Raw genomic sequence first — 13,111 nt, 5'->3', positions numbered from 1 at the left:
GCTGCAGAACTGTTTCCATCTGGAAGCTATTGCCCCTACACAAAGGGTAACCTCGTGACTCGAAGAGCATTAAAGATTACAGAATCTAACCAATAGACAACAATTTTACATGGTCTACACTCCTACAGACCAAAGAAATGACGTCAAAATGAACCCTTGGCGTCTATACCTGTAGTTCTTGTCGCAAGCTGGCTTCCTGAGCCCGCAACATAGCTTTTCTCTGCTTTTTCCTCTCATTGTACAAACGCTTCACTTCGCGCTTGCGCACTTCCAGTTGGTCTCTCAGCCGGCGGACACGTGACTCGATATCACTGTGGTCGGAGGTTTCTATACAAAAAAAGAAACGAAAAAGTCGTCAGTAAATGCGAAGAAAAACGCATGCCTGATGGCTGGAGCACGGGTGGCAGAGTGGTGAGAGCACTCGCCTCCCAACAATGTGGCCCGGGTTCAAATCCCGGTGTCGAAGCCTTTAATATGTGGGTGGAGTTTTTCATTGGTTCTCTCCCTTGCTCCGAGAGGTTTTTCTCCGAGTATTCAGGTTTTCCCCGCTCCTCAAAAACCAACACTTCCGAATTCCAATTCGATCTGGAACGCACGGACACGTTTAAACGAGTTCACAAGAACTCCTAAGTGCTTCGTGGGTAACCAAACTACAATGTTCAATTACAATGGAATTAACAGAATATCGACTGAGAAATAGAGTTATTCAAATTCCGGGCTTTGAATGTTCTGCTTCAAAGGTTCTGAATTATTAAGACTGCATGGCTATGTGATCTACGATATTTTAGGTAACTTCAGCAATACCAAACAATGACAGAATCGACTGAGAAAACGATAAAAAAAGACCCCCATAGTGACGGATCATTGGGCTGCTGACTGCGCGTTTTTAAGCCGGGGCTGAATGGTGGATTCTACCGTTATTAATAAAAAATAGGCCAGTTAGCCTTATGAAACAAGAAAAGATTGGCATTATTTTCAACTGGGACATTTCCACAATGCACCCCCTCTGCCCGCCGCAAAATATAGCATGACATTATATGGTGACTTATTTGATGTCGCCGGAAATTCCAAAAATTCTTGCCGTTCTACTCTTATAAATCGTGAGAGGGTCAACCTTTTTCAGTTTTATTTCTGTCGGATATTGTGCTTAAAGCCTTTCTAACAATCCATGGCAAGTGAATATGTTTCTATTTGACGGGGCGATCTACAAATAGCATATTCCTTTCTTGTAAGGAAAGATTTTTCACACGAAGGGAGAGAACTGCAACAGGTTGAAGCTTTTCCCGTGGGGACCGTAGGAGGGCCGCTTGTTTCCGCAGCTCCCGCGCAGGCTAACTACATTACCGATTACTGTATTTAAATAATCATTCCGCGTAGATATAGGGCCAATAACTCCACGCAATAAGTTTGTGTTCGTTCCAAACCTAGTTCCAAATCTGTCCGCTAGAAGACCTGAAATGACCCGTCCTCTTCCCGCAAAAATCGGCCCCATTGAAGCGGGGATGGGACACGCCGAGCCTTCTGGGAGCTCCGTCCGCCATTTTGCCTTTTTTCGACATAGAAGCGACCCATTTCTTGATTGGGTGTTGCCCTCACGGGCAGCTCAATAAAAATGACTTCCTCAAAAAGTAGAAAATCACGAGAAAAATACAAAAAGGCCGAAAAGGAGCACTAATGGGAAAAGCTGAATAAGATTAAAACGGATTGCATTCAGGTTAGTCTTTGAAAAACAGTGGTCAATTTGTCTCAGCTTGAATGAATTGCGATTAACAATGTAAAGGAGTCATCTTTATTTGATAAGTGGCGACCATTTTGCCACTAAAGGGCTACGTTTCTTTCACCAATGTCTACTTCTAAGTAATCAAAAGTTAATGAAAATAGGCAAAATCATTTAAAATATCTTGGCCTAGCCCGCCCCGATTCCCATTAGCGCTGCGGATAAGTGATATTCCTTCGATGTCACATCCCACACACAAGTTAAGAGATCCCACTGGCTGTTTTCAAATGCATATAACGTGTGTTTTATTTGCTGGGGTTAGGTTAGGTCATATCCAACATTCATCCAACAAAAGTTGAAAGGATGTAGCAGCGATGCTAAATGATCAGAACTTAACTCCTATTTCACTAAAATAAATTTATGTAAAGTAGGAATACAGAAAGAAGTGGGTAGCAGGTTGAGGTTTGTAAGAACCGACAACTGAAAAGCGAACTCAGGTGAGAGCGACAAAGGGTTCAGGGACACCCAACGACTGTTTTCTGTAAAAAATCGGTTCGGAGAAGCAAAAATTGCCTAGACTTTTCTATAACTTGCAAAAAAAAACGGCAAAAAATTTCTAGATGACCGTTCATTCATGTACAATTTTCGAAGGTTATCTTATAAATTCCCTACGATTTTCCGAGGTTTAATTTTCACATTCTACTTCCCAAGTTAGGTTATTTTCGTAAACATGTGAAGTGAAAGCGAGAGGAATCAGAAAATGTCTCACTTTAGTAATAAGTCAAATTGTATCTAAAATGTTCGGGGAAATTATACTGAAGCCCTTGTAATTTCAAAAAGACTCAAGTTCCCCTAGGATGACCAAACAGATCCAAATTTTATAGCACCGCTTAAAATGCATTTCTAGCGGTCTAAAAGTACTCTGGATAGCCTAAAAAGTGTCTTCAAGCTGTTTCGGATGAAACCATCGTTGGGTGTCCCTGAGGGTTCTTTTGGTTTTCTAAAGAGCTTTTGGCTCAGTAGGGAGATCATAGTTTAAGGATCTTGGGCAGCCCTAAAGACTGACGGCGTTTGGTTTACTAAAGAGCGTTTGGCTAGGGTTGTCTTAAATTAATGCTCCTGGACAGCTTAAAAGGCTAAAGGAGTTTGGTATGGTACAAAAAATCTGTGACCGGATGTGTCATACCGAGCACACGACTGTACCGTTCATACTGTTCATTTCGTGTAAGTAACGCCTCTGTCATTGACACCGACCGGTTCCAAGATGGCAAAAACGATAATAATAAAAATGTCTACATTTAACCTGAAATTTTAAGGTTTTTAAAGGCACGTTTAGTTTAGTGCAATAAACGGCACATTTAAAAAAATGTACAGTAATAAATAAAATGAAAAACTTACATCTACAAAAACAACATTTTTCGGTCTTACACCACTGAAATCCTCACACGTGTTGGAAAAGATTCTACAGAAGACGACAACCCGAGAGTGAATGAGAATATTACTACAGAAGTCCCATTCCGTCATTCTCCGTGTGGGAAGTTATTTCGAAAGAGGTAAAATATTCACTACATTTTTCCAGGCGTGTGGAAATCCTATGGCAACTTTTCCCTGAGGCGTGAAAGTGACATTACCTGAATTTTATTGGAGTTATCGAAATGATGAAATACCGTTAAGTACACGATTGCAATACAAGCGAAGAAGACAAGCATAAAGCAAAAAATCGAAATAACCGTTAAGCGAAAAGCAAAAAAACTACACGGAGGCGATTTAAGTGGGTGTAAGGATTGTCATACACTTCGACTTTGTCATGCAAATGCACAATCACTTAGAAGGTATGAAGTCATGGTCCATAAGGTTGTCACATTGATTTTTAATGAGCAGGTCATCAACTGACTTTTCATCGGCACGATTTTTTCTGGGAAGGCGAGAATACTGCAACAGAATGCGCTTAACTGACTCTTGAATTAATGACATAAAATAAAGAAATTATAATATTAAATTTGCACGGAGTTTGTATTTATTTCAATAATATCAATCCAACGTCGTAGCAAAGTAGCAAATGACATGCAAATACAGACAACGCGTGTATGACCCAACAATTTAAACAAAATTACTCAAACTAGCATATTAAATCTACACAATGTGAAGACCATTTGTATACAAAAACGAGGGTGTTTCATCAACTCTTACCCATTGCGTAAAATTAAGACAATTTCATATGAATTAAGTTCAACTGAAATAGGATGTTCCAAAGGAGCAAGTGCGTTTAAGGTCTTCCCACGCGCTTACAAAAAATCAAATGAACAAAACCGTCGATGGCTAAACTTAGCAAATCAAAATGAATAAACAAATAAGACTGTTTTCTTCTAAGACAGTATTTAAGCTTGTTGTCGTTGGAAAAAACGAAAAATGATTGATGAGCGGACAATATTTTCAAATGCCTTAGAGAAAACTGAATATACATGACACCCAATTGTACTTCCTCTGATTTAACCCACTCATTTCCAATGACGCCCTAATTTATGTTGTTAAATTTGGAAAGACAAAGAGTGTACTCTCATACACTACCATTTAGAGCTTTCGCTAAAACCGCCCTCGCTGTTTGTAACCTGACATCTATAGAGTGCATAACGCCTTGAATGCAATTTTGCATAAATTCACAGGCGAAAACCTGTCTTCACCCTTTTAGCCACAATATCCAAAAACAAATTCTCCATACTGATCTCCATGCATCTCTTACAAAATTAGTTGAGAGAATATAAAACTGTCCTAGTGAGGTCTTAGACTGCTGTTTTAAAAAAGTAAAATCTAGAATCCAAGCTTTCGCCGATCAACGGCATCATCAGGGATGAGAAAATCAGTTGAGAGGATTTGATAAAAGATCAAAGCATTCTCCCTTTTGTGATTATTATGTTAACTCTCAGATCCTTTTCTCTTGATTGTGTAGTGATACTGTAAGGAGAAAACTAATGTTGGTCACTCTTGAGTACACTACGAGTAATCCCTCTTTTTCCTCAGGGATAGTAGAGCGAGCGAAACGCGAGCGCGCGTGAAAATCACCCCACACTCACCTGAACCTTCTTGTACTCTACTTTGGCGCGGTCTTCAGAAAAAAAAAACCGCTAATTTCGGTTGAAAGTTAAGTGGTAGGGCTCATTCCAGATCGACTGGATTTTAGCTGTAGCTCTGGGATTGTAAAAGGTTTGAACCCAGGAGTCATTTCATAAGTAGGTTGAGTTTGATCGTCCGGGTGAACGTATTCCTGAATAGGACTGTTGTTGACAGTGTCTGACTTTTCAACAACCTGTGCGGTAGTGATCTTCGAGTCAAAGTCAAAGTATCACGCCAACTGATGGTATCAAACTCTGGTTATTGACCTGATTGGTCAATTAGGTCGCGATGTTATTGGTCGTCTGTCACTTAAGCCCAGATGTTATTGGCTATTAAGCCTCCCTCTCGGACGTTCTTAGGACTTCGTCACGCGTTCCTTCCCGACAATCGTCTACCTAACCAAGCAGGCACTTGCGTCCACCTTTGATCGTGAGTAAGGAACGTGTGACGAAGCCCTAAGGGAGTCTGCGTGTGAGGTTACTCCATTTGTTGTACCAAGAGAACATGAAACAATCAACTAAGTATGGACTGATTTTCCACGAAACAGTCATGTTTTCTCAAAAACTTTCTAAGCAGTGTTTCACTTACCAGTCATGGATGTTTCTTCTTCGCTTTTACTTCCGTCATTAGAAGACTTCCGGCTCACACTGGGAGAGGCGTCCTTCTTGAACAACAAATCGCTTCGAACAGGGGTGGAGTGCGTAGGAGTGACAGTACTGTCCAGAGACTCAAAGGTGTCATTTCCATACTCTTCGGGGATCTCCTCGGGAATCGAGCTTCCGTGCGACTGGGTCTTCATGTACACTTCCGGGATAGAGCTTTCACGTGATCTGCCCGAATCATGTGATTTATCACGTGCTGAAGCACTGATATCCTCAGGAACAGAGCTCTCACTGGCGCTCCGTTCGTGAACCCTAGAACTTGCAGCTTTGATGGACTCGCTGACGGACTCAGTCCCTTGAGAGTACCGATCTTTGTCGATTGTTTTACTCGAAGGACTGGCAGAAGTTCGGCCACTGCGGTCTACCAAAAGACAATAGGCTGATTTAGCAACAGGACGGGACCGTCAGTTGACAGCGGCAAAAAGGCGCGGAAAGGACTAAACAAGACTTCCGGTACCCAATTTGCCGTTGTGCCATTGGTCAAGCCAGTTGTATAATTTGCGCGTACCGTCGTCAACTGACGTTCCAGTTCTGTTGTTAAATCAGCCTACTAGAGGTCTTTAGATTTGCGGACGAGCAAGACTACGAGTACAAGATTTCTTTTGAAATAGACAAAAAGTAGGTAACCCGGAATGCTTCATTGTGCGTTTTTCACCAGAAAAGTAACTACTGTTATCTTTATTGGAGAAGGTTAAGCCCTCTCGCAATCACAAAATGAAAAAGTTTTTAACATTTGAAAACTTGTTTCCGCCACTAAGACAATCTCGCCAAAACTCACAGTAGAATGACGACGGCTACCACGTTTTCCCGCCAAAATGACGCTGGTTCACGAGCAAGCACTGCTTAGTGTTTAGAAAATCTCGTACTCGTTGGTTGTCGTACACTTCTTAGAATCTAAAGGTCTCTAATAACAAGATACAATAGTTAAAAAATAACGGGGAATAGTGGCGCAGGTGCTCGAGAGGGAGATAGGCAATAATAAAGCAAGTGAAACACGAGGTGGGAGCGAAGCCGTTTTAAATGGAGTAGGCTGTGGTCTGCCCACGTACCCCTCCCCTAAGCCAACATTTTGCCCTAAGTAAGAAGTAAATGTTAATGTTGGCTTAAGGGAGGGGTAGGTGGGCAGTTTCCCAGAAACGTATAATGATCCCAATCGAGCCACAACAGGTATAAATGCAATAATCGAGTTCCACTGGCCTCTGTATCAAAACGAGGTTAAGTGCTCAGCCTTTGAGAAGGAAATGAATTTTCATTCTCATGCAAATAAAACTAATTTTCCCAAGAAAGGTTGTGCACTTGGCCTCACTTTGAAAGTGAGAGTTTTTGGAACTCGGAAGTGGCCAATTTACAGGAGTTTTAACTCCCGTAAATTGATCATGTAAATTGGTCATGATCAGAGAAGATAAATCTAATTGATACTTCAACAAATTCTCCCCACTGCTTCTATTGTAAACTCAAACGGTCAACAAATTAGAATTTGGATTTTAATATTAGGGTTCAAAGGGCGTAGAGAGCAAACTTACCCTTATGTTCTTCTTCTTCACTAGTGAAGCTGGTTTGTCCGCTCCTATTTCTGGAGCTCTCGAGTTTCAGCGCTTCGTTAAGCAGGTTACGCACAAGGCTCTCCTCTTTATCCAAACGTTTTTCCCACTCTAGCAGCTTTTTCTTGTCTTCTAACAGGTTTTCAGCCTCTCTTCGCCGTTTCATAAGCTTTTGCTCTCGCAGGGTTAAGTATCTGCAGCATAATAGATAATTCAAGTTGATTTACGGCGTTTACTAAACACGTTCAATAAAGTAAAAGCTCTTCCTTACCTTAAGAAAATCCCTCATAAAAGAAATACGTTCAATCAGATCAGTTTCCCTAGTTACAGAGCAGTTCAGGATATCCCTTGCCCAAAGACCTCCCCCACACCTCCGAACTCCGTATAGCCTGTCCTAGGCTCTCAAATAGTATAGTAGGGAGGTAAAGAAAACAAGTGAAGCGCAAATGAGGGGCGCGTGATCTGTCTCTCCCCAGCTCCCACGCGTTTTTCGCATCATTTTACTAAACGACTGCTTTCTTGGAGCCTGGCCTCTCCCCAGCCCACGCGCTTTTTCCGCATCACTTTTTACTGAACAACTGCACTACTTGGAGCCTGGAACAGGCTAAACTCCGTAAGGAAGCCTATTTAAATGCCAAGTATAGAGCGTTTTTACATGACATCACGACGGCCACATTGAAACGGGCGGCCATGTTGGTTTCCCAAGAAAGTTTCTCTCGGAATTGAACTCTTTTCTTATGTAAAAACTTCCTTTTGTTCCAATAAATTAGCATAGATGGTGGCCACGGAGTGAAACAATCTATTTCTAGCAATATTTTTAATTCTCATTTAGTTTCCTCACTGCGCAAATTTCTCGAGTCAAATTCGTTTTTCGTCTCCTTTTTTTTAAGTAAAAAAAACTTTTCGAGGATTTTCTTTTAAATCACCCCCAGGAACATTTTTCTTTTCTTTATCAAAACCTATGCACACATCATATTCATCTCACATTGAGGTCGTCACGCAACAGTTCGAATAATTCATGAGAAAGGCTTCTTTGGCAACTTGAAAGAGATAACAACAGTAAGAGAACACCAACAAGAACTGACGCAACTTAAATAAATATTTTTCTATTCACCTTCGATCACGCTGCGTTTGCCATGGAATCTACTGTGTTCCAAGATTTGGAATACTATGTCAACAACGATCAACTACAAAGTGCTTTCTGCTGAATATAATGACGAATTAAAACCCTCTAGAAGACTGAACTAAAATTCTCTGACCTCTATCTGCCTTGGCCAAGAACTAAAATTTTACCCGGCTTTCTGTGGGACTTTTTCTGACCTTGAAAATTTTTTTTGTTGTTATTGGTTTTTTTTTTGGTTTTTTTTTTTTCAGACTAAGTAGACTTGTGCAAAATTTTCACTCTCTAGTACGCAGGCAGTTAATAAAGACCTTAATATGCATTCATTGATTAAATCAACTTTGGCGATAGCAGTCATCTTTTTCTGAAATAATTTCATACCTTTGCTAGAACCTGAACGTTCACCTTGCTATGATATACCGTGCCATTTTGGGGGGCCGCAGAGATCTGCAGTTTATTTTTAATTGTTTTGTTTTGTTTCTTTTTCAAATCAGGAGGGTTACAGAATCCTTTCAGGTAAATTAACGCCGAAAGCCCACCATCCATTGACCTTTTTCCATTCTTGCTTAATATCACTGTTTGCTTAATATCATTCTAACAGGAAGTCTTAAAACAGAGCCAGAAAAATTAGGTGCTTCCTTGATGCAGTTAAACTGTAACAGCACTCAGGCAAAACCGCTTGGTTGTTAATCGCTACTTACCAGGGTTAAATACATCTTTAAGTTTAGTACAACATTGTCTGACCAACGAGCAAATAAATGAACGAAGGTTTTGGATGATGATGCCTCGTGAAGATGACCATGCATAAATAAGTTAAAACCGCTTTTAAAAACGAGACAGGCTAGAATTCCGAATGAAGTGAGAATGGGTTAAAAACAGCCGCGTCTGCTGAAAATATTTTCCGTTAACTATACTCACTATTAGCAACACACGCAACGTGAAAAGTATCACGGTTTTCGGTCCTTAAGCTACAGTAACAGAATGGCTGCTAAACAGAAACGAAAAAATCCCGTAAAACAGGTTTTTACAAGATTTTTAGAAGACAGCATACTAGTAATACAGCCAACGCATCCTAACGCAAGGAATAAAAGATACCATCCAAGGATGGTCAATAATATATTACATCACTGACAACCCAAGCAAATTGCACTTTGAAGCAACTAGAAAACCAAGTGCTTATAAACTGGCACGCACAAGATGATTTAGTAAAACAAAAACGTATAACTGTACTATGCCAAGGTAAAGGAAGTGAAATTTGAACGCGAAATGAAGTTCCAATGTAACAATAGTCGTTGAGGTAATCCGTTTATCAAAAACATAATTTTCCTTGCAATTCGCTATGGGGAAAATCCTCTATCAAGGGGAAGACTTAAAGTCCGATGCAGTAAAGCTAGAGAGTAGCGAAACTAGCTCATCGTAAATGATAAACTTCTCTGTTAAGTGCTATTAATATTATGAGCACAATTCGTCGTCGGGTAAGAATTCATTGCAGCATAGACCGACTTTACGGTCTTAGTAGTTAACGGAACAGCAAAAAAAAGAAGCTAAATACGGCCAAAATGCCGCACAGAATTCGTTTTCGCTGTTTCACTCGGATCACTTGCAAATTTCACGTAACGAAAGCTGCAGGTGACCGAAGCAACAAGTGAAAACATCGAGAAAATACCTCCTCATGCAGAAAAATAGCCACATTGCAGGAACACTTCTTAAAACGGATTCGACTGCTCAAGCCACCATCTTTTCAATACATGCAGCCACAAACGGGATACACTTTTCCGCGCGTACCAATTTGGAGTTTGCTTTCACGGTGGTGATGCTTACTGCAGCAATGGCTTCAAGAGGTTTTCCCGGGATCTTTTGTTTGTTTTTGTTTCGTAGGTCTTTTTTGGCAGGTATCCACAATTTTCTTGGCTAATCGTGTTTAATGTTATCTTTTTAAGAGCACGTGAGCGATGACTCAATAGCAAAAATTGAACACTCTTTTTGAGTGGTTGGCTATACAGCTGCGCTCGCCGACAACTCGCATTTCTGAGTTTAAATATCTTTTACCAGGTGGGGCTTTATGCAGACTGATTTTTCACGATCTAGGTCGCTCGCAGCCATAAACTCTCTCCCTTCAAAAAGTGTTTGGCCGCGAGCGACCTTGGCCGTCTAAGAATTCTGTCTCTTGAAAAAGAACGAAGCACTCCTGACGATAGATAGATAATGATAATCTAAATATCTAAAAGTGAAAGATGTGTAAATTTTAACCATCCGTTGTAAAGCCTGTTCGTCCAAAATATTAAAAAGGTAACCAAGGTAAGATTAAAGATATTTAAAACTTTCCAAAATAACAATTTACTTCGTTGATTTTACGAGTTTGCTCGCCAAAGGATGCGGCTCTGTCCGCACCGATCCGCATAAGTTTAAAATCGCAAACAAACTGCTCAAACTGGTGCGTTTAAGTTCACATTTATCATTTTGCTAAGTTCAAGTATTGACTTTGGAGAATGTTTACCAGATAGACTAACAGCTGCAAACAATTTTCCCGCCAGAGAGGATAATGAGGTTCGACTAAATCAAGGACGTTTTAGCTGTCTCAGGCCCAGTCCACACATATCCGGCTATATTTGAACACGGAGATTTTACTCGGATTTAGCCTTTATTTAGTCTGCGAAAACAGCGATTTCTCCTGCCGCTGTAGCCAGCAGCGAGGAGCGAGGAGAAACGGCTGTTTTCGCCGGCTAGCCTTTATTGCGTCCACATGTAAACGGAGTTTTTAGTCACCACAAACGCACGGTCCTCAGAGTTGAGATTTTTTAAAAAGCCGCCGGATTGTCTTTTTCGTGTGGACGGACAAAAAAAACGTAGGTTTTCGAATACGATGATGCCACATATCATACAGCGCATGCTCTGTGGGGGACGCTATCGTATTTGCGTCTTTCAGACGTTTTCATCTGGATGCGCCAAAACGATTTGAATACACTACGTGTGGATGCGTACTTTTATGAAAACGGAGAAAAAATCTCTGTTGTTTACGTGTGGACGAACCCTTAAACGAAAACTGTGCAAAGTAAGCGCGAAATTTGCAGGTGAACTAATTTCATACTGCGACTCCTGTCTTCACTGCAAAACGCTGTTTACGTTATTTCGTTAGATAAGATTAACTTTTCACATGTGCCCAAGTTATAGTTGAGAACTGATTTCGTCCATTCACGTGGCACATAGCCGCCGTGTTGGAAAGCAAAAGTTGCACTGAGACAATGTTGGAACAATGTTGCAACGCTGTGTTGCGCTCGAAATCGTCGTTGCAAATCGCCCCCGTGTAACATCACCTGAATGCGAGGTTTTATGGAGGCCTCAGTCTGTTATAGCGCTGGAAGATCGTGAGATCCATTTATCGCCGGCGTCAAAAACATTTCTTTGATTCCTGGTTGAACTCACGTTCCTTTTTAAAATTAACTTTTAAATGCACAATTTAAAAAAAAATCACTTCATGCGAGTGCTACGCAGCTTACACGATAATAAGTTTGTATGGGTCTATAAACCGGAAGCATATAACGTATGCTTCGGTAGAAACTTACAGAGATGCGTGTGGTCACTGTCTTAGCCGACTGAAGAATAGACCAGCGTAAGACTTGCTTGTCTCCGCAATAATTAATACAACATCAATTACAATATCGAAGAAGAGTCCACTTTTTCAATTAACAAGAAAATAAACGCGTCTCCCCAGAGCCATTACAGAGAAAAAAAACTTAAAATGATCCCCAGTTCCCTTGACTGAAATCTGCCTGTTCTGTAAAACAATATTGCTGAAAAGATTGCAACTTATACCACATTTTGACTTCAGACGACAACTGTTTTAACAACAGGAAAATCAAATGTTTGTTATAGTATTTTACAAAGATTGTTATGAGCGTTGACACAATGACCATTTAACTACATCGGGTGGTTTGCACTTATATATGACAATATTTCAAGACGTAATAACGACTATTAAACCCCACCTGCGAGTGATCCGGCAAAGTAAACAAAGCATCGCTGCGTTAGAATAACGAACTTAACTGCTCCGATACAAATAGAAATGTGCGATGATCAGATTTGGAGAAGTCCCTCTACGCAGCCAAGCCTAACGAGCTATATTTCGCCATGGAGATGACCAATTTCTTGAAGAAAGTGTCAACAGATTTAGCCTACAAAATTAGTTGCAGAAATATGTGAAGGGTTATTGAGAATAAGTGGGACGTGAATTATGAAGTGTGACGAAATGTCTAATTTTGCCGCATGTGCGGTGCATTTCATTCCAGACCTTTGCTTTGCATAATCAACGCAACTAAAATTAAATAAGTGGCGAGCAAGTAAACGAATGAAAATACTAGAATTATAGATATTTTGTCTTCATCTTATCTGAATTTATAGACGACTCATATGTGGCTTTTTTTTTGCCTACTACTAAAAAACACGGTCTATTATAAAAACAGTGGTATTTTTTCGTACATAAATCGGAAGTCACATTGTTTTTAATAGGATTACACATTTGTCTCGTGAAAAAGTTTTACAAGCTTTCCTTGAAAAACTTGGACTTACATGTGATACATTTCGCCTAAATTTGGACTGAATTAAAATTTTTAGGCGTACAAACATTTTTACAAAAGGTAACCTTTTATGTCGTCAATTAATAAAAAAATTATGTATACTTCTGTCACTACTCGAAATTGAGTATGAAATTGTTGAATTCACATGACATACGTAATTCGTAAAAGTCGACATTAAAAATTAACGAGTGTCAACAATACGGCTATGAAAAAAACAAAGAAACTTAACTGACCATGCCAAATGACAATCTGCTCTTCTCAGCAACAAGTCACTGCCCCAAAGTTTTCGACGTCCAAGGGAGTAAGGAGGTAAAACCGTCACTTTCTTCGGGTACTTTTTAAAATCCAGTTACCAAAATATTTATCTCCTGTACACATTACGTCAT

At 40.2% G+C, this 13,111-nt stretch overlaps 1 protein-coding gene across 3 annotated transcripts in view; it reads right to left on the bottom strand.

Moving 5' to 3' along the window:
• Nucleotides 1-13,111, bottom strand: part of LOC140937084 (centrosome-associated protein 350-like) — a 54,787-nt gene that overhangs the window by 5,050 nt on the left and 36,626 nt on the right. For all 3 annotated transcript variants that reach the window (XM_073386617.1, XM_073386619.1, XM_073386618.1), the window contains 3 exons: nt 7,014-7,225; nt 5,417-5,851; nt 170-327 (listed from right to left, as the gene is read on the bottom strand). In XM_073386617.1, the coding sequence (XP_073242718.1) occupies nt 170-327; nt 5,417-5,851; nt 7,014-7,225 (805 nt within the window). The remainder of the gene's footprint in view (nt 1-169; nt 328-5,416; nt 5,852-7,013; nt 7,226-13,111) is intronic.

Source organism: Porites lutea, chromosome 5, assembly GCF_958299795.1.
Source record: "Porites lutea chromosome 5, jaPorLute2.1, whole genome shotgun sequence".
Lineage (NCBI taxonomy): Eukaryota > Metazoa > Cnidaria > Anthozoa > Scleractinia > Poritidae > Porites > Porites lutea.
Note: the sequence above shows the minus strand (reverse complement) of the source record. Positions and strands in the feature narration are given on the sequence as shown.